The sequence below is a fragment of the Panthera uncia genome (genome assembly GCF_023721935.1).
Source record: "Panthera uncia isolate 11264 chromosome C1 unlocalized genomic scaffold, Puncia_PCG_1.0 HiC_scaffold_4, whole genome shotgun sequence".
Classification (NCBI taxonomy): Eukaryota; Metazoa; Chordata; class Mammalia; order Carnivora; family Felidae; genus Panthera; species Panthera uncia.
In genome coordinates, this window is record NW_026057585.1 from 83,075,548 (window position 1) to 83,097,667 (window position 22,120).

The 22,120-nt window shown below is 52.0% G+C and overlaps 1 protein-coding gene across 1 annotated transcript in view; it reads right to left on the minus strand.

Annotated features, from left to right (window-relative positions):
- Positions 1-22,120, minus strand: part of PTPRU (protein tyrosine phosphatase receptor type U) — an 89,463-nt gene that overhangs the window by 37,314 nt on the left and 30,029 nt on the right. Inside the window, exons 8-14 of the mRNA XM_049617642.1 lie at positions 15,098-15,406; positions 9,873-9,982; positions 9,351-9,552; positions 8,898-9,000; positions 5,991-6,264; positions 5,265-5,301; positions 4,403-4,541 (exon numbers count right to left, since the gene is read on the minus strand). Of these exons, the coding sequence (XP_049473599.1) occupies positions 4,403-4,541; positions 5,265-5,301; positions 5,991-6,264; positions 8,898-9,000; positions 9,351-9,552; positions 9,873-9,982; positions 15,098-15,406 (1,174 nt within the window). The remainder of the gene's footprint in view (positions 1-4,402; positions 4,542-5,264; positions 5,302-5,990; positions 6,265-8,897; positions 9,001-9,350; positions 9,553-9,872; positions 9,983-15,097; positions 15,407-22,120) is intronic.

The following is a 22,120-nucleotide window of genomic DNA, read 5'->3' on the forward strand; positions in this document are numbered from 1 at the left end:
GGAGGAGGAGGGGGAGGAGGAGGAGGAGGGGGAGGAGGAGGAGGGGAAGGAGGGGGAGGAGGAGGACGAGGACGAGAGGGAGGAGGGGGTGGAGGAGGAGGGGGTGGTGGAGGAGGAGGGACAAGGAGGGGGAAGAGGAGGGATGAGGAGGGGGAGGAGGAGAGACGAGGAGGGGGAGGAGGAGGGACGAGGAGGGGGAGGAGGAGGAGGAAGACGCGGGGCCCGGGGGGCGGGGCGGAGCTACTTACGGGTAGTAGGAGTAGGCATAGTGGTCCCTCCTGGCAGCGTGCAAAGAGAACAGCACAGTTGGGCCCGTGGTCCTGCCACAAGGTGGGCGGCACCCGGCCAGCAGGGAGGGGCCTGGTGCTTTCTGTGCCGAGGGGGGCGCTGGCCAGGGACCGGGCAGGTCAGAAGGACCTCCCTTGTCCCAAGGCCTGGCTGGGCTCGGTCGCTGAAAACCGAGACCCGAGACCCTTCCAGAACCTTCCCCGAGCCTGCTGCTGGAGTGAGGGGGAGGTGGGGAAAGGGCCTCAGGAAGCAGAGCTGTCACACACAAACACACACACAGACACAGAGAGAAATACACGCACGTGCACGCTCGCACGTAAACAGACGCGCTCACGTGGATACACACGTGTTCACGCATACACACAGACACAAGCACTGACACACTCGTGCACTCACACAGACACACAGGTAGACATACTGGTGCACACGCACTCACAGGACACACAGACACAGTCACACACACACTCACGCACAGATGCGTTCCCTCTGACACACAGACACGCCCTCACATGCTCACAGGTGACTGGCTCTCCCCTGCAGCCCCACCCCTCGGTCCCAGTGCCTCTCACACCTGCAGGCCCCTCTGCCTACACCTGTGCCTGGGAGGGAGCGGTGGCTGGGGGAGGGGGAGGCGTGGAGGGCTCCAGCCGGACTCCGGGGCAAAGGGGAGGCCGGCCCTCCCTCACCCAGACTGCCCCTGAGCGTGGGGTCCATCGAAGGAGCCAGGCCACCCCCTCTGGGCACCCGAAGCATCGCTTGGGTCTGTCCCACTTCGCGGGCGGGGAAGACAAGTCCCAGAGGGTCACGGTCCACCCCTGCCCAGAGAGGGGGTCACGGGCAGAGTGCCGATGCCGGTCCCGGGACCCTGACCCCCCAGAGCCAGCTCCCTCCTGAGGCCTCATCCAGGCACATCCGGGGGTTTTCCATTGACCTGCCCCCACACCACCCGGCCAGCAGGGACCCCGAACGGCCTTCCACAAGGGAATCCTGCAGACTGGGGGGAAGGGAAGGAGAATAGTGTGGAAGGCTGAGGCCCAGCGAGGGCAAGAGAGTGGCTGGAGGTCACACAGCACGTCTCCTGTCATCCATCCTGGGAGCTAGGGGAAGGTCCAGGCCCCGTGGCAGGTCACAGGGGCCCCAAAAAGGGTGGGGAATGGGTGAAGAAAGGGCGTTCCTCTGTCCTCAGCTGAAATGTCAATGACTTTTCAAGGGCCTTCCCCAAAGACCCCCATAATCACCAACTCTATTATGTCACCTTTACCCTCTCTCCATCCCCCACCCGGGCACACTGTTCTTTTCACAATTGACATTTGTGCTTTTTCTAGTTTAACGTCAGATTCCACACTCGCTGCAAAGGACAGGAGGCCAGCCTCCTTATCTCTTTTGCCCACTGCTGGGTCCCAGGACCCAGGACAGTGCCCAGGATATTACAACCCTCCAATAAATGTTTCATTGAATAGGGTAATCAATAAAGAGAGAAATTAAATAAAACAACTCCATCTCTATGAGCATCCATATCCTCCTCGAAACGAGTGAGGTTAATAATGACCACCCCCCACACACACCCAGGGGCCACTGTCAGCCTCACCCTTCCCTGCCTCACTCCACCTGCTGACTTGGGAGCTAGGGGTTCAAGAGGACCCCATTCCACTGGACCAGACCCTGGGGATGCACAGCCAACAAGACAAATTTCTCTGCCCTCATGGGGCTCTCAGCCCAGCAGGGAAGAAAAATAAACAAGGCACTACAAGTAAGGAAAAGTGCAGGGAGAAGAAAGTACTGCAAAGGAGAAGGATGGGATTCTGGAAACAGAAGAAGGCATGTGACTCCGCCTGGTGAGTTCCCCAATCGCGGATGCATCCAGGCTCACTATCCACCGAGGCAGGGCAGGATGGGGAACCCGACCTCCCCCTCGCTGCCCCCAGCCCCCACTGTCTCCCAGAACCACCCCTGCGCCAGGCCGCCTCCTTCCTCCCATGACGATGAGCAGGGGGGGGTTGCAACTGGGTGTCAGCCCTCCCTCAGCAACCTCCTACCCAGTCCATTACATTTAATGTGAACAACTCCATCCCTGCCGGACCTGCTCTGGCCCCTGACACCCCGCAAGGCAGACTGGGGGAGCCCTGAGGAGCAAAGTGCACCCTGAAGGCAAGGGTAGGATTTGGGAGGATGCAGTGAGGTGCTATAGAAGCGGGCCAAATGGAAGGAAGGAAGGAAGGGAATCTGGGGGGATCCTAGGGGGTTCTGGGGTAGCCTGGAAAGGTTTATGGAATAGCAGGTGTATGAAGTGCGGGGTTTCCCAGTGAGGCCCCAGCAGCGTCTCTGACCGACCCTCTCCTGGGTGACACCCCGCTCTCCTTGAGCGTAGATTTCTAAGGCCTCAAATACTATCTGCAAGCCCCCCAAATCTGATCACTCCCTTACAGCCCTCTCCAGGGCTCCAGACCCAGAACTGACTTCCAGGTCCCCCACAGGGGAGGACAGGAACTTGCTAATTCTGGGCACCGACTGTGCGCAAGCCATGGTGAGGCCCTTCACGTCCACGGCCATAAGGAGCACGGGCTTTGCAGTCAGGACTGGGTTCAGACCAGGCCCCGCCACTTACCAGCCGAGCGACAAGGTCAAGTTGCTCGATTACAGTTCCCTCATCTGTGAAAAAGGGCTCTGACCTCCTTCATGGGTCAGGATCCAAGAAGGAAATGTTCTCTGATGTATCCTGAGCGCCAGAACGGTGCCTGGCACACAGTAGGTGCTCAGGAGCTAACGGATGATATATGTAAAGTCCTTGGCACACAGTAATAGTCATCGAATGATGGTTTAAAATATTTTGCCTCAAGTAGCTGTGTAGGGACTAGGGAAGGGAGGAATGAGCTTAATGCCCTAGACAGGCCAACCCCACCTAGCTGGCACACCCTACCTCCAGACTCTCTGGAACTCTCTCTCTGCTGCCGCCTGCCTCAGGCAAGGGAGCCCTGGCCAGTTCTCCTTCATCCCCCCCCAATCCTACATGGCAGCTCCCGGCAGCCCTGAGATCCAGCACGAGCCCAGCAGCAGCTGTGAGGAGCCCAGGTGGGCAGAGAGTGGAGCAGGCTCTGCCTCTGGCTCCCCGTGTGACCTTGGGCAGGTCCACGCCTCCTTGGGGCCTCAGTATCTCCATCCTTCAATTGAGGTGCTTGGACCACAGCGTCCTGGGGCTGTCTGGTGGGGAATGAAGTGGGGGGATGGGGTGGGGGGGACCAGAGTGGTCTCTGGAGCCTCCAGCCCAGCTCCAACCAGAGGCTCAGCCTTCGTCTGCTCCACGCACTGGCTGTTTATTTGGCGTTTTGAAGACAGGTTCTGTCGCTTTAAAAAGATTTAAAAACCACTAGACTAGATGTCCTTGAACTACCAGGCAGCTCTCGCCTTCTGGGCTCTGAGCCTCTACAATTCTAACTTCTGAGATTCTTCGAATCCCCAATCCGGGATTTCTGAAACTCTGAATTTCTAAGTTCTGGTTTCTCAGATGTGCCAGGATCCATGGTGCCCACTGCAAAAGGCACTAGGAAAGGCATCCCTTGGAAACACGTCGGACCTTGGAGGCCTGGGGGATGGGAGGGGCAGGCTCGGGGTCCAGGTAAGACTCCACAAGAATCAACAGTACCAGGGTCCGGGGCGAGCTGAGCCCAAGGGAGGGTGGGGCCCAGGAAGAACCATGGCTCAGTGTTCTTGGTTTGAAGGGGAGTGAGCACCCCCCCCACCCGCCACCACTGCTCAGGGTCAACACCACGACCCCAAGTTGGTCTGCAGGAGGCCAGAGATTCAAAGTCGGGTGACCTCCACACCCTCCCCGCGGGAACAGCCCAGCAGGCACAGCAGGGCGGCGCCCACTTCCTTGGCAGCTGGCGAGGAGCACCCTTCCCTAGATAGCGGCACCCGGCACCAGCCAGACCTGGGCTCCAGCCAAGCCGCTACAGGGCAGCTTCATTTGCAGAGGCTCTGGCTTCCCGTTGCCTGGCTCGGGCCCGTCCTCAGGCCTGATGCCCAGGCTGGCGGCCTTCCACGCTCACCAGGCGGCTGCCCTCCCGGGCCCCGGCCACCGCTCCTCTCTGCCCACCAGTCACCGCTCCTCACTCACCCCTTACGGATGATGATAATGATGGCCCCCAGGAGAAGGATGAGCACGGCAAGTCCCCCCGCACAGATGCCCAGGATGAGCCCCATCTCCTCCGATCTCTGGGACACCTCCAGGGGTCGCTTGCTTTCCTTGCAGGCAGCTGGGGAGAATAAAGCGGACCAAGGGTCAGAGGGGAGATAGGAACCACCTACCCACTGCCGGCAGGGGCCTGAGCCCCAAGGAATAAACGAACACATGCGCTTCGCCCTCAGCTTACGTCCAGCCTTTCAGTCAGATCTTCCCCCTCACCATCTACACCCGCTGCACCCCTGTGCACCCCATCAGGAAGAGCTCCCCTTTCCTCTCTACTTTCTCAAATCCTGCCTTCAGTGGATGGAGGATGAAGGATGCCTGGGACCACCCGCTTGCCCCCCGAGAGGGAGTGGGGGGAAAGAATTATGTACCTGGGTGAGTTCAGGGCACACACCCTTTCAGGACGAAAGCCAACCCCATTCCCTGTCTACACCGCAGGGTCCACCTCCCCTCCACCACCGCAAAGGGGACAGACACAGAACCTTGAACCAGTGCCCAGTGCCATCACCCCCGTGGCCCAACCATACGGCTCCCCCTCCCTGTTCCAGGCCAAAGCCACTTCTGTGACCATGATCGAGAAGAGGGAGGTTAGCCCCGCTGCCCAGTATGGGAGAAGGAACCCTTCAGGTGGGGCAAATGGGGGCCAGGAAGGGAAAAGCTTCCTGACCCCAGGTCTGACAGACCACCCTCCTCTGCTCCCATAGCCCTGGGTGATCAGGGCCCAAGCCCCCCAGAGCCCAGAGGAGAGGAACTCGGTGCTGAAGGCCAGAAGGAACCCAGGGGGCCTTACCTTTCCTGGCAATGCGGATGCAATTCAGCCGGGTCTCCTGGAGGCAAAGATGGGGGGTCTCAGCACTGCCGAAGCCTGGACCTGACCCTCCCCATAGGGATCCTTGAGCAGCTTGTCTTGGGCCTGGTCGGGGCTTGTCTGGAGGTGACTGAAACTAAAGACACCCCTCCCGGTAGCAAGGCCCAGGGTGGGGGTGGGGTACCAGGGAAGGGAGGGAATGGCGTGCAAAGAGGGCAATGGCTTAGGAAAGGGGAATGAGTTCAGGGGGAGCAGGGAAAGAAACAGCGTGGAAAGGGGGCATCCTCAGTAATGAGGGCCAGGAGCCAGTTAGGAGGGGAAGCCTGAGGAGGAGAGAGCCAGGGAGGGAGGAGGCAGGAGAAGGGCAGGGCTTCAGGGAGGAGGTGGCTGGTGGACCTCAAGGTCTGGGGAAAGCAGGACCAGGAGATGGACCCCTCCCGGGAGACAGGAGCTTGAGACAGAGACCAGGGCCTCAGGGACGGGGCAGGGATAGACTGGGGGCTTAGACATAAGAGTCTGGGGGTAAAGTCTCAGGAAGGGAATATGCTCTAAGAGAAGGAGCCTGAGGTCAGAAGGCTCAGGGGAGGGGGGCAGGGTTCCAGAGAGGGAGTGGGGCTGGGGGAGGGTCTCTGGCCTCCGTAGGGGACTGTTCTGATGGCTCCAGGGGGTCCCCAGCCCGCCCCATCACCACCCCTGCGGGTCCCTCACCCCCTTCAGGTGGCTTGTTGCCTGGAAGTAGATGAGGTAGGCCTTCCTGGGCTCCAGCGGTGGGTTCCAGAAGCCGCGATAGGTCTGGTTGTCACCCACCGTGAAGGGCATGGCTTCTGGCAGACTGCTGGCCGCCAGTTCAGCCCCGAAGTAGTGTACCAGGCCCCGGGCCAGCGCAGCGTCAAAAGTCAAGGGTACTGGGAAGCAGTCCTGGCTGCCCGGCTCCCGTCGCAGCCTCCGCGGCCGCTCCTCCTCCACAATCACCTGGTACACGCTGCACAGGGGAGGGGACAGGGCAGTGGTCCCAGGCATGGGGAGAGCCTTCCAGTGGCTGAGGACATGGGCTTTGGGGTCGGGCCCAGCCAGGGACTAATCTTGGCCCTGCCTCTTCTCACTCACTGGGCAACGCACTTAACCTCCCTGGGCCTCAGTTGCCTCCCTCTGTAAGATGAGCGTGATCACAGGGCAGTCCCATGAGCTAAATTACTTTCACTAAGGCAGAAAGAACTCAGGCCCTGCTCCATGGCACCAAGCCCTACAGCCCCACCCTGAGTCCTCGGTGAGTGCTCCAGTGCCACAGGACCTGGGCCACCACCACCCCCCCCCCCCCCCCCGGCCACCAGCCCCCACAAAGCCTCAGGCTCCACCACCATTACCGATGGCTCCCTTTGGGTCTCCGGAAACAAGAGTCTGACACAGTCCATTTATTCGTTCAGAAAGTATGCTAGGTGGGCCCTTGGGGACCTAGGCTTCCTGGAACTGACCTCCAGTTGGGGAGACAGTCACTGAGCAAGCAAAGAAGGCCACACGAATCCTGCATCACGAGTACCCTCCCAACCTGCAGGCAGCCTCGGGTCTGCAACTCTGGGCCTGTCACCTCCGGGTCCTGACAGCCGATTTGTGTTCCCTCGTCTGTATTCCCTCTGATTTGTGTCCCCTGGTCCCGACCGGTGGGTTTCTATTTATTTTTATCAGTTTACTGAATGGCCTTTTGCTGTGAGCTCCTCCAAATCCTCCGTGGAACAAAGCCGAGAGCAAATAAATGAGCGCTGACAAATTTAAATATTTCCCGTCACAGCCTCGGCCACGTCTTGGCGTGTGACACCCATACCGCCAGCTGCACTCTGGGACGGAGAAATGCCTTTTCCTGGCTCTCCAGCTGTTTCTTTCCAGCTTTGAAGCTGTAAGGGAATCACCCCAGCGCCCTGGGATTTGGGTCACACAGTTTCGTTCTTTGTCACTAGCGCATTGCAAACACAAACCCGGGCCCCTCTCAGCCTCCATTTCCCTGAACCTCCCAGGTCAGGCCTCCCCCGGCCCCACATCCCACCAGGAGGTGATAACAATCAACACTGAACAAAGCATCTTGACTGGGATGATCCCCATCGTGCAGACAGGGAAAGGAAGGCTCAGAGAGGTAAAGGGAGAGGCCTAAGGTCACACAGCCCCTATGCCTCTCCCCTCTCACCATGTTCCACTCCCCCCTCCCCACCCCACCTTGTCTCTGTCATCCCTGAGGGACACTGGACAAGCCCGCTCACAGGATCTCTCAAGAAGACCAGGAAAAGGGGTGCCTGGGTGGCTCAGTCGGTTAAGCGTCCGACTTCGGCTCAGGTCATGATCTCACGGTCCGTGAGTTCAAGCCCCGCGTCGGGCTCTCTGCTGACAGCTCAGAGCCTGGAGCCTGTTTCCGATTCTGTGTCTCCCTCTCTCTCTGACCCTCCCCTGTTCATGCTCTGTCTCTCTCTGTCTCAAAAATAAATAAACATTAAAAAAAAAAAAAAAAAAAAGACCAGGAAAAGAGAAGGCGCTGCTGGGTTTCCCAGCTCCCAGACTCAGCCACACAAGGGCCCCAAGACTCCTGCAAATGCAACATGCCCCTCAAACACCCTGACTTTTTCCTGAGTCTGGGAATCAGCCCAGGACAGGCTCTGCAGGAGCAAATGCAGGGGAGGCAGAGCAGGAGAAAGGCGGGAGAGGAGGCGAGGGGGTATTAAGGGCACCTGGGCAACCCACTACCTCCTCAGAGGCTCAGCAGGCCTCTCCCAGTGCACGCTTCTTTGTGGAAGAAGGGGGAGGACCGCAGGGGCAGGGAGGCTCTGTGACTTCAAGAAAAGGCATAGGCTGTGCAGACGGACCTGGGTTCCAAACCCCAGCGCTATCACGTACCAGCTCTGTGACCCGGGGGGCAAGCTACTTAAAGTCGCTGAGCCTGTCTACTGAAGTGTAAAATAAGGGTAACAATACCGACTCCACAGGCCGCCATGAGGACAAAATGGCGGGTGTGGGTAAAGTGGCAAACACAGCGTCCAGCTGACAGGAAGCATGTGTGCACATCCCACAAACACCCTCACGCTCTCTCACATACACACACTCACACCTCCACACCACACATACACACTGCGTGTCTTTATCACATACACCCGCCATCTTGTCTCCAGCACCTTCTCTCCAGCAGAGGCAGCCTCAGCTTTCTCAGTGGAGAAGAAACTAAAGACAAGCTCTTAGCCACTCCAGAGCGATGGCCCTATCTTGCTGGCTGCCCTAGCCTTCTAGAATGCCCATCCCTGTGTTTCCTGGGAAAAGCTGGGAAGAAAGAAGGCCCCAAGAGTTTCACTTCTCCAAGATGTCTGAAGGAAGGCCTCCAGGAGAGGCCCGGACAGTCACCTCTCCAGGCTGGACACTATCCAAAGATCTCATGACAATCTCCATCAGATACCCATGGGAGTGGCTGTGGGCTTTCCACCTGCCCAGGATCACAGAATGTCCTCCTCTGGACACACTGGGTCCTGAGTGGGAAACTGAGGGAGGATAGCTGAGCTGGCCTATATGGGGGGGCTCTGGGTCAGAGGATGAGCGTCTTCCCTATGGCCCTGACCTCCCACCCCTCCGTCTAGGCTCTCCCACCTGATGGGCGCACCGCGGCCCTGTGCCGGCCTCAGCAGAACGGTGATGGTGTTCTCAGACTCGCCCAGGGGTGATGGCATGTCAGCATAATCAAAGCTGGGAGCTGGGGAAGGAGACACAGACGTAAGCACGGAGACTGGCTGCTAGACCGGGAAGGCTGAGTCTCTAGCCTCCTGGACTCCCGTACTCAGATCTCTTCCCCTTCAGCCTTGTTCCCTCTGGCCTGAGATTCCCTGAATTCTGACCCCTGAACTCAGCCCTCAGGTTCCAGTCTCCTCACCCCTCTGACTTAATCCTCCCTGACCCCTGAACTCAATTCCTAAATGGTACATTCATCTCAGCGGGGGCCCTCCATAAACACTCCCAGGACACCGCCCCTCCTCCCTCTGCCCACGAAATCCTGGGATTCTGGGTGTCCTCTAAAGGGGCCAGGCTGGGGTCGGGCGGGCTCACCTGAGATGTTGGTGGTGATCTCGGTGAGTGCCGCCTGGCCAAAGCCTTTGCCCGTGCGGGCCCGCACAGAGAACAGGTAGGTGGTGCCCGGGTGCAGGTTGGAGAAGACGTGGTAAGTCTCGTTGCGGAGCTTGGAGATAGTACGTCGTGGGCCCGGCACATTCACTGCCGGGTCTGACGACTCAATGCTCTGATAGCTGATCTAGAGTCAGGACGGGCAGGTAAGTGGGCACAGGGATGGGGAAGGTCATCACTGGCCCCATAGCCTCCTGCCCATCATAGTTCAGGTGAGCTAAGAAGAAGGCTGGGCAAAGGGGGACTGTGGATGCCCATTAGCCCAGGCCCTGGACACCTTCACCTCTATTCTTTCAGGGTCCCTGTCCCCATAACCCACAGGGCACAGACTTTGACCAGTGGAAGGAACCTCAGTGATCACCTCTGTCCCCTACCCTGCACCTCCCTCTCCAAGCTGGGTGCCCACCTTCCACCAGCGACCTCCACTATAATGAGGTCCAAACTCACCTCATACTGAGTGATGAGGCCATTGGGTTCCTGGGGCTCCTCCCACTTGAGGAAGATCATGTCCTCCAGTGGAGTGAAGGTCAGGGACTCGGCTGCAATCCCACCAGGCACTGCGAGGGAAAGTGGCACAGAGCAGGGGAAAGCCGGCTTTGGAGCAGATACCTGAATTCAAATTCCAGCCTTGCTATTTCTTGGCTGGTATGCTCAGGCGTCTCAACTCTGAACCTCAGTTTCCTCATCTGCGAAATGGAGATGAAAATAACCCCTCCCTCACCAGGATTAAGTGATGTGATGTACAGAAAGCCCCAAGGTAAATATCAGGAATTTCACATGGTTCAACCCAGTCCCAAGGACTCAAAGAGGGTAGCTGGCATTCTCATTACTGTGCAGGTGGCATTCAGCAGAGAACATCTGAATGTTCCAATTCTGTTCCAGTTGAATGGTTTTCAGAAAACACAGACCTTCGCCAGAGAAATGGAAACAATTGCATTAGACTGGCAGGATTATGGGTAGAGATGTTTTCTTGTCTAAAAATTTCTGATTACACAAAAACTATGCTCAGTGTAGAAAATCAAAATGAGTATAAAGAAATTTAGTGGCACCTACAATTCTGTCACCTGGAGACACCATTTACATTTTAGCACAAACCCTTTCAGGTCTGGCTTTGCTTGTTTTTGTTCTAATGGGTCATGTCACCTTAACAGCAGCCACAGGGAATTTCTTCTAGGAAGAGAATGGTCTTTGGGGAGACAAACTGATACACCAGTGTGGGGAAGCGGAAATCCTGAGGCAAGCAGGACTCAATGAACAATCACCGAAGCTAAACTGTTCTGGTTAAAACGAACAGTCAACAAGGCAGTCCATCCACCAAAATGATCAAATGAAAAAGACAATCCCAAGTGTTGGTAAGGATGCAGGCAACGGAAATTTCCACACACTGCATGTAAACTGATACAAGACCTTGGGAAAGCTGTCTGGAGAGATCTACGTATTATGAGCACAGACCCTATAACCTAGCTGTCCTAGGCATTAACCAATCAGAAATGTGGGTATCTATACCACTCCTTCCCACACACACACACACACACACACACACGCATACCCAAAAGAATCTGCAAGTATTTTTCTTTACAGCACAATTGAAGTAGGATAAATGAATGTGGTACATTCACATGATGTAATAAGAAAGAATTCTCTGGAACCCTATGCACAACATGACTGGCTCTCTCAAGCATAAAGTCGAGAGAGAGAAGCCAGTCGTAAAAAGAATACACGCCGTAATGACCTCCACTGATAGAAAGTTCAAACCAAGCAAAAATTAATCTGTTGGATTATAGGTCAAGGTAATGGTTACCCTCAGGAGGCTGGAAGTGGGAACATAAAGGGAGGGCTTCTGGTGAGCTGCTAATGCTATTTCTATTTAAGTCTATTTCTTTTAGAGAGAGAGCACAAGCAGGAGAGGGGCAGAGAGAGAGAGAGAATCCCAAGCACGCTCCACACTGTCAGCACAGAGTCCCACGTGGGGCTCGATCTCACAGACTGTGAGATCTGACCTGAGTCAAAATCAAGAGTCGGATGCTTGACTGAGCCACGCAGGTGCCCCTGTTAATGCTATTTCTTGATCCGTGTGTGGGTTATCCTGATGTGTCCAGTCTGTGAGGACTCACTGAGTTTACCTTAGTAAGTACATTTCCTAAAACTATTATACTAATACCTAAGTGAAAAGGAAAAAAAATATTAAGTAATAGGCAGTTCTTGGAGGGAAGGAGGAAAGGGACAGAGAAAGAAGAAATAAAGCCACGCAGTCCAAGTGAGGCCTGGTTGGAAGGGAGGGAAGCAGACACAACAACATACCTCAGCGGGAAGACAGGTCAACAGACTTTAACAACGAAGGAGTCAGATGTTGAACTTGAGGTTAATTGTGAAGGGTAGTAGAATATGCCACCCCAAAATATACCACCTTCGCATAAAGATTATTTTGAGCTGAATCAAGAAGCAGCAAGCAGACCCAAGAAAAGTTCTCTGCTCTCCCTGTTTGCCTAAAAGCAGGGCATAAATATATAAAGGTGCTCCCATCCCCTCGCTACCAGGAAGGAAAGAGGTTAATCACTGAGACAACCCTAGACCTTTATCAGCTCAGAAGAATCTGCATAAACTTTACTAAACTTTACTAACTAGCCCTTATCTACCACGGGCTTCCCAAATATTTGCCTTCACATAATCTGCTGTGCCTAAACTCTCAAAAATCCTTTTCCTCTGTCTTATCATTTCCCTACAAATTCATTGTTCTTCTGTTAAGACACTACGTAAGCCCAAGCTCTAACCACTCCTTTGCATAACTAATCAGAGAGTACTCCCATTTGTGTGTGTGTGTGTGTGTGTGTGAAATACACAGGGTAATAAACTCCTATTTGGTTTTCTCTTGTTAATGTCTTTTCTCAGTGTAATTTATGTGGCCCCAACCAATGAACCAAAGACAACTAGAAGGAAGGAGTGAAGTTTTTCCTTCTCTGCATTTGCAATGCTTCAGGGTAAACCCTGCCCCCAGATCTCACTCCCACCCCCAGAAAATCCTCAGCACATCAGCACAGGGCACAGGGCATACACTCTGTCTTAGGTAAGTGGGACCTTGTAGAAATCAAGGAAGGAGCTGAATTTTGTGTCTGGGCCCTTGCTGTACAAAACAGAAAATTCCACATGTAGGGAGTCAAGAAAAATTATCCACAAAGGAGCTTAGGTAGGGTACCTAAAGATTTGCAGATATCTGGGGGAAGGCTTTGGACCTGTGCTAGCATAACAGCATTGCTGTTAAGAATGAAACTCTGGAGTGCCTGGGTGGCTCAGTCGGTTAAGCCTCTGACTCTTGATTTCAGCTCAGGTCATGATCTCACGGTTTGTGAGATCAAACCCTACATAGGGCTCTGTGCTGAGTATGGAGCCTACTTGAGATTCTCTCTCTCCTTCTGCCCGTCCCCACTCATGTTTGCTCTGTCTCCTCTCTCTTTCTCTCTCTTCCTAAAAAATAAAAGAAAAAAGAAAAAAGGATGAAACCTCTGCAGCAGATAGCCAGGTTTGAAATCCAGTTTCTGCTACCTATCTCCTAGTTATGTGACCTCACCTGTAAAATCAGGATAGTAAACAGTCATCTACCACCCAGTTGTCATGGGGATTATATGCACTAATAGTATATAAAAAACATTCAAAATAGTGCTTAATGTGTAATAAGTGCTTAATAAGTATTAGTTTGACATAAATAGAACACTGCACCCAATAATGACAGAATGCACAATTTTTTTCAGGTACACATGAAATATTTATCAAAATTTAACAATATGCTGGGCAATAAAGCAAATATCAAATTTCAAAAGACCAAAATTAGAGTATGTACTCTGACCACAGAGGAATTAAGCTAGAAACCAATCACAGATAATTATGGGAATCTTAAAAATTTAGCAATGTAATTCTAACTCTTGAGTCAAAGAGGAAATCACAACAGATATTAGAAAATATTTTGAACTGAATAATAACAAAGAACATATCAAAACTCATGGGATGCAGCTAAAGCAGGGCTTTGAGGGAAATTTATAGCTTTAAATGCATATATTAGAAATGAAAGAAGTCTCAAAATCAATGATCTAAGAAGCTTCCATCTCAAAAAGCTAAAAGAAGAGCTGATCAAATCTAAAGAAAGTATAAAGAAGGAAATACAGGGGCACCTGGGTGGCTCAGTCAGTTAAGCATCCTACTCTTGATTTCGGCTCAGGTCATTATCTCATGGGTCATGAGCCCAAGTCGGGCTCTGTGGTTGGGATTCTCTCTCTCTCTCTCTCTCTCTCTCTCTCTCTCTGTCCACCTCTCCCCCACTCACATTCTCCCTCCCTCTCTCTCTCTCTCTCCCCCCTCGCCCCAATAAATAAATAAATAAATAAATAAATAAATAAATAAATAAAACTTTAAGTAGGAAATACTAGAAAATAAATATACAATAAAGCAAATCAACTAAGCCAAAAGCTGGCTCTTTGGAAAGACAAAAAATGGATACACCCCTAGCAAGAGTGAACAAGAAAATAAAGAGAAGACACAAATTACCAAACTCAGGAAAGAAAAAAAGGGACATATGCTATTGATCCTTCAGACATTAAATAAATATAGAGATTATAACCAACTTTATGTCAAGAAATATGATGATTTAGGTGAAATAAATTCCTTAAAGCCCAGTACACCAAATAGACACAATTATAGAAAATCTTAATATTCATGAGGCTCCTGGGTGGCTCAGTCAGTTAAGTGTCCAACTCTTAGCTGGACAGTGGTCATGATCTCACAGTTTGTGAGTTCAAGCCCTGAGTCCAGCTCTGTGCTGCTAGTGCAGAGCCTGCTTGGAATTCTCTGTGTCCCTCAATCTCTCTCTGTCCTTTCCCCATGCGCACATTCTTTTTCTCTCCAAATAAATAAACTTTTTAAAAAAATCTTAACACTCTAATACCTATTTTAGAAAGTAAAACTATTGGGGTGCCTGGGTGACTCAGTGGGTTAAGCATCCAACTCTTGATCTTGGCTCAAGTCATGATCTTGTGGTTTGTGGGATTGAGCCCTGAGTTGGGCTTTGTGTTGACAGTGTAGAGATTGCTTGGGACTCTCTCTCTCCCCCTCTCTCTGCCCCTCCCTCACTCTCTATCTCTCAAAATACATAAACTTTAAAAAGAAGAAGAAGAAGAAAGTAAAACTGTTAGTAATTACATTGCCACAAAGAAAATTCCAGGCCCAGGGGCACCTGGGTGGCTCAGTTGGTGGAGCATCTGACTCTGGCCTAGGTCATAATCTCACTGTTCCGGAGTTCGAGCTCCACGTCGGGTTCTATGCTGACAGCTTAGAGCCTGAAGCCTGTTTCGGATTCCGTGTCTCCCTCTCTCTCTCTGCCCCTCCCCTGCTCACGCTCTGTCTCTCTCAAAAATAAATAAACATTAAAAAAATTTTCTTTAATTAAAAAAAAAGAAAGAAAACTCCAGGCCCAGATGGCTTCGTTGCTAAATTCTTCCAAACATTTAAGGAAGAAATTATCCCAATCTAGCCCAAGTCTTTCAGAGAATAAATATTAGCCATCATTGCTTTGTTGTTGTGTTATTTTGATCTTCAGCAAAAAATTTTCTGTGAAAATTTCAGTCTCACACTGGGTGCCTGCAGGAGGCACTGAGTATCCTGGGAACCAGGGCTGGGACTCTTACCATCCTCGTCTGTCTGGAAGGTGACCTCCTTGCCCTCCTTGCGTCCCTCGGGGTTCGTGAGGATGAGCCGCACGTGAACGTTCCGGTAGGGGGGCAGGTTCTTGATGGTGTAGCGGCTGACGCCCCGCTCCATCTTCACACACTCCCGGATGGTCTGGTTGTGGCTGCTGCCCAGCGTGTAGTGATAGCACAGGGACACCGTGTACGTGTGGCAACGTGTCACATTGTAGCCCAGAGGTTCCCACTGCAGCATCAGCTGGCGGGCCTGGATCTCAGCGAAAGCCAGGCCTTTGGGGGCCCTCATGGGTTCTGGGGAACCCGGGAAGCAGAGAGGAGAAGGCAGAGGAAGTGGGAAGAGAAGTGGGGCAGGAGAGAAAATATCAGTCAGCTGCTGAAATCATCCTTCCTTTGCCCTCAAGAGTTCAAGAGACCATCTAGAACAGGGAGTCAAAGTGTGTATGGTGGAGACAGGTGGGGCCACATCTGAATCCTAGCTCTGCCCTGTGCACCTGGCAACATTGGCTGAGTCCCTTCACCTCTCTGAGCCTTAGTTTCCTCACCCACAAAAGGGATTAATATGCCCTACCTCACAGGACGGTTGTAAAGTTTAAGGTAATGTGTGTAAAGCATGTGTGACAATGGCCACAAAAATGTTAGCGATAATTTTTTTTTAATTTTTTTTAACGTGTATTTATTTTTGAGACAGACAGAGACAGAGCATGAACGGGGGAGGATCAGAGAAAGAGGGAGACACAGAATCTGAAACAGGCTCCAGGTTCTGAGCTGTCAGCACAAAGCCCGATGTGGGGCTCAAACCCACGGACCGTGAGATCATGACCTGAGCTGAAGTCGGACACTTAACCGACTGAGCCACCCAGGTGTCCCCAATTTTTTTTTTTAATAACACAGTTCACCTCCTAGTTCAAGATCATCCTGGAAGACATCAGGACAATCTGAATCAACCAAATGCTGTATTTTTCTTAATTTATTAATTCCAAGCTTGTTCTAAAAAAGCTTATAGTAGGGGCGCCTGAGTGGCTTAGTTGGTTGAGCGTCCAACTTCAGCTCAGGTCATGATCTCACGGTCTGTGAGTTTGAACCCCACGTTGGGCTCTGTGCTGACAGCTCAGAGCCTGGAGCCTGCTTCAGACTGTGTGTGTGTCTCTCTCTCTGACTCTCCCCTACTCATGCTCTCTCTCTCTCTCTCTCTATCTCTCTCTCAAAAATAAATAAACATTTAAAAAAACGTTTTTAAATAAAAAGGCTTATAGTGATAGATACAATGCAATAATATATAGAAATCAGGATGATGGGGGAAATGAGAGTCAAATAATTAAATGATGCCAGAGAATGTTAGGAAAACAGAAATTCATGCCATGGGGTCCCATGCAGGTCCAAAGATAAGGTTCAAATTGAGTGGTGACTTCCCTGATTGCCAAAGCAAAAAGGGAAATACAATCTGTCACATAAGGGCAATAAGAACAATGACAGTTAACATTTACTGGGGGGGCTTTGTATGTGCCAGGCCTTGCTCCAGAGGCTTTGAAACACTTTCTCATTTAATCTTCTCTGCAATCCAATAGACGGGTGCCATTATTAGCCCTGTCATATAGCCACGGAAATGGAGGCACAGAGGGATTAGGTAACTTGCCCACAGTCAGTCCCACAGATGGTTAAGTGGTGAAGCTGGGATGCAAATTTGGACAGGCTGGCTCCAAAATCCATACTCGTCACCACCACTACCTGCCTCTCCATGAGGAACTCACGGTCAACAACAACATCACACCAATGCCACAGGAGGTATAGCTCCCCCAACACAAGGGGGAGCGTGTCACTGTGCTTTGTAGCCTCTTGATCCATCCATGAAGCCACTTATAAAATGGTAAAAGCACACAAACAAACAAACAAACAAACAAGCAGGAACACAAGGCTTCTGGAGCAAAGCTAGGATGGAGCCCAGGTGCTCAGCCCCTGGTTCTACATCTGCGTTGACCAGCTGTGTGATCTTAAATCTCCGGGCCTCAATTTCCTCATCTAGAAAATGACGGAGGAAGCCAAGATTACTGACGAACCTTCTCTTTCTCGCGCCCTAACTCCGTGAGATGCAGCTTCATTACCCTCAAGTTCCGCGAGCACCTGCGAAGTGTCCCCAGTTAGAGACTCTCAGCACATGCCTCAGATGAGGAAATGCTGCCACTTGGCCTCTTGAGATGATTAAGTATGACCCTATGACCATGTCCCTGTGACTCATTTGCTCAGGATGCTCTTTACGAAGGAGCCGCAAAGGGAAACACCAGCCCAGGCTGCTCTTTGGTCGGGAGGCCAGAAGTAGCACAGCGTTTGATGCTGGCCCAAGGACAGCACAATTCAAACTTCTATTTCCACCAGAGCTGTCCTTTCTTCCCTGGGCCACGGCCAAGTGGCAGGCTCCAGTCACAGATCAGGCCACCAAAGACGTATTTCAGCACCTGCTAGGAGCAAGGCCCACCTCTTGACTTCTTACAGAGTCTGGCTTCCTTCTCCCCCCACGAGCAAGGCAGACCCAATCCCTACCCGACGGAGACATTAAGGGGCTGATTCCACTGCTCACCGCACCCCAGGGGCTGCTGGCTGAAGTCCACTTACCACACTTATGCTTCCTCTCCCTTTCCTGGCCACAGAACTTTTCCTAATGTTTTATATACACAGAGACAGAGACAGAGAGAGATTATTTATTTTTGCAAGAGAGAGACAGAGAGCAGGGGAGGGGCAGAAACAGGGGAAGGGAGAGAGAGAATCCCAGGCAGGTTCCATGCTGAGCGCAGAGCCCAACGCAGGGCTTGAACCCACAAACCACGAGATTGTAACCTGAGCCGAAACCAAGAGTAGGACACTTAGCCAACTGAGCCCCCCAGGCGCCCCCCGCCCTGCCCCCACCAATGTTTTTCTATCCGATTTCATTTTAACCCACGTTCTTAGCTGTTCAGAGTACAGGGGGCGGGTTTTGGGTGTGTCCACTCTGCCACTTTGTTCAGAGATCTTTGCTTTATTCCCTGACTTCCAGGCCCTGGTCCTGGCTACCCCATGTGTACTGTGTGTCCCAAGGTGTCTACGGGAGTCAAAGCACCACGGCTTTATTTGTTCCCTGCATCCCTGCTCACATCCCTGCCCCCGGGGACACCTGCCCCACATGCCTTTCCACCCTTGCAGGTTTGGCCAATGTGCACTGCTTCCTTCACCCTCCTGCAGCAGTTAGACAAAGGCACAAAAAGTTACATGTAAACTGGTGACACAGGCTGGGTCGGTACTATGACAAACAGGACAGTAAGTGTTCCATCCAAAAGGGACAGCTGTTTCTCAGCTCCAGACAATGTTCCCATGTAGGACTACAGATGCAGGGTGGCGAGATCCTCCCCCTTTAAAAAAAAAAATTCTATTTTTAAGTAAATATACTCAATGTAGGGCTCAAACCCACAACCCCAAGATCAAGAGTCACACACTCCACCGACTAAGCCAGCCAAGGGCCCCAAGATCCTCCCATTTTTTTTTAATTTTTTTTTTTAACATTTATTTATTTTTGAGACTGAGAGAGACAGAGCATGAACGGGGGAGGGGCAGAGAGAGAGGGAGACATAGAACCAGAAGCAGGCTCCAGGCTCCGAGGCATCAGCCCAGAGCCGGACGCGGGGCTCGAACTCACAGACCGTAAGATCGTGACCTGAGCTGAAGTCAGACGCTTAACCGAATGAGCCACCCAGGCGCCCCGATCCTCCCATTTTTTTAAGAGAAGCCAGAATTTCATATTTTTATGGGAAATCTCCAGGTTTTTAACTATTGGCAACCCAGGGTGCCTGGGTGGCTCCATCGATGGAGTGCCTGACTCTCGATTTGGACTCAGGTCATGATCTCAATGGGATCAAGCCCCACATTGGGCTCCGCACTGAGCATGGGGCCCACTTACGATTCCCTCTCTCTCCACCTACCCCTCTTCCCTACTCACATGCTTGCTAGATAAAGAGAGCCAGCCAGCCAGCCAGCCAGCCAGGTGGATAAATCCTGGCAACCTACTCAGGTTTTTGTAAAAACCACTTTGTAGGTCACTAAATAACTAACCGCCCACCTGGAAAAAGAAACTTCCACCCTCATGCCTCACTCTCCAGACGCTGTGTTAGCCCCCCCCCCCCCCCCCCCCCCACCTCACTGGATTGAGGGAGTCTTCGAAAAGAAAGCTCACTCTCCTCTTCTCACCCCACCCTGATCAAATCTGGGCGGACCCAGGAGCTCAAATAGTTTGTTGACTACAGACGGATATGTTGATTGAGGGGTGTGAATTCACGAGTCACTGTTTCCAAAAACCATTTGGCACCCACACATTCTCTCTTCAGCTGCCAGCACAGGCTGGCAAACAGCCCTTGGGGACCTCAAAGCCCCAGCCCTCTAAACTCCACCACACTGCAGGCCACTCAGAGATCAGAGGTCAGACGCACAAGAAAATAAGGAGGCTCACGGCGAATACCTGTTAAATCACGACACACAGTGCTGATTTTAATAATGCGAATGAGGATGCAATAACCCTGAAACTTTCAACTGTTTCTCACAGGAGGGGCTTTGGAGCAGGGCGGGTGCTCCAAAGTGCAAATCCTATCTCCACCTCTCATTAGTTCTGTGACTTCAGGCAAGTTGCTTTGTTCCCTCTGAACCTGGACTGAAAAATGGAGATAGTAACGCCTGCTTTGAAGAGCAAGTGGCAGAGTCACGGGCAAGGATGTGAGCCAGACCGCCCGGCCTCTTGTAATTAATAAACATGTGCGCGCGAAGATGAGGTAACGGTAGAAATAGAAATTAGTACAACCAGTTTTTAAAGCAATATACGTCGAAGCCCTTTCTTAAGCCACTCCTGACTATTTATCCTACAGAAATTACTCAGGGGGGCGGGGGGAAACACTATAAGCACTAAGTTTTTCAATGCAGTATTACTTATGATAACCAGGATCTGGAAACGAAATAGTCCAGCAATATGGAGACAGTCCATGGACCTCTATAAGCCAATACACATAATTATAAACAACACAACACATGGTACACCACAAAGCAAAGGAAGCAGGATACAGAATGCCTTCTACATCCCAATGACAGGGGTGTAAAACTGTGTACCGTAGGCATATGGGCAGAGATTTGAAGAAGACAGAAAAACTGGGCTAGGATAGTGAGGTGTAGAGTGATTTTTGTTAAATGTCTCTTCCTGACATTATATTATTGCTTTTACACTAAATCATATTGTAGGAAGGGAGTTTCAGGGAGATGGGGTGGGGAGGATAACACAGCGGACCAACAGCAAAACAATTGCTGGTCAAGATGCCTAAGCGGGACGAGGGGTGAGTCGGAGGTAGGGGGTTGGGCAGAACATCAATGAAGGAAGCAAGTCGTTAAGACGGGCAGGATGAGTTGCTTGGGTTCTGTGTGTCTGGTCCCTGCCCCAGCTTCCATCCTCACCAGCCTGTGTGAAAAGTTCAGCAGTGCCTGGCACAATGTGGGGACTCAGCCCACGACAGCAATCGCTGTCACCGTGGCTGCTGCTGTGGTTTCAAACGCTTCCCTAGAAATCGGGATATTCTAACTTTGGCTCTGACTCTGCTATGGACTCACTGGGTAGATCTGGGCAAGGGACTAACTCTCCAAATCTCAGTTTACTCATCTGCAAAATGGGAATTAGCTACCACTCTCGCCATGAAACCCGGGGTCCTGACCCCAGTCCCCTCTCTGGGTTTTAGTCCCCCCCCACCTCTGTATGCTAAAGGGGAGTAGAACAGAGATAATCTGCGGATCCCCTGGCTCTGATTTTTCTTTTGAATACCTGACCAGAACTGGCTTTGAAGAGTTAAAAACACCGCAATGATAACAACTGTCATTTGCTGAGTACTTACCATATATATGAGACAAGATCGTCACACGTATTTAGTGCATTTACAGGACATTATTTGCAGTTAACCTGAAACACTGGAAGGCCCGAGGGTGCAGGCCTCACATCTCCTCTCTTTGCCATCTACACTTATTCCCTAAAATCTAAGCACTAAATCAGGGGTCCTCAACCTTGGCACCACTGACATTTGGGACTAGAGAATTCTCTGTTGTGGGAGCTGTTTGTGCACCGGAGGACTTCAGCAGTTCCCCTGGCTTCCCGTACCCTTCAGATGCCATTATCACTCCACCCCCGGCTGTAATAACCAATGTCTCCAGACACTGCAAATGTCTCCCGGGAGACAAAATCACCCCCGGTTGAGAACCACCAGGGTAAAAGATCCCAGCCAGTCTCCTGGCTTTAAATACCATCTCTGTCTACACTGATGACTTCCAAATTTATGTCCGCAGCCTGAACCTCTTCCCTGAACTCCACACTCGTAAATCCATCTGCCTGATGGATATCTCCGCTTGAACGTCTAATAGGCATCTCAAAGTCAACATTTCCAACACAGAACTCTTGATCTACGGCACCCCATCACACCTGCCCCTCTGCAGTCTGCTCGTTTCCAGCAAATGACAACTCCATCCTTGCAGCTGCTCGAGCAAAACACCTTGGAGCCATCCTTGACTTCTCTTCTCTCTCTTATTGCATAGCCCGCCCATCAGCAAACGCAGTCAGCTCGACTTTCACAATAATCCCCGGAGCTAACCGCTTCCCACCACCGCCACGACCTCTCTCGGCTGCACTGTTACAGCAGCCTCCTCACTGGTCTCCCCTCCGGTCCTCGCCCTCCTAGAATCTACTCTTCGTAAAAGGGCCAAAGTCATCCTTTTATACAAAGTAGGTGATGTCACCCCTGCTCTCCAAATCCTGCCATGGTGGCGCCCAGTTCACTCAGTGTCAAATGACTCTGCATCCCACATCCCCAGAGGGACTTGGCCGTCCTCTCGGGCCATCTCCTCCCTCAGTCACTAGGCCACAGTTACACTGGTCTCCTTGCTGCTTCTCCGTGTGCCAAGCATCCCCCAGCCTCCAGGTCCTTGAGCCCTGCTGTTCCATCCGCCAGGCTTGCTCCTTCCTCC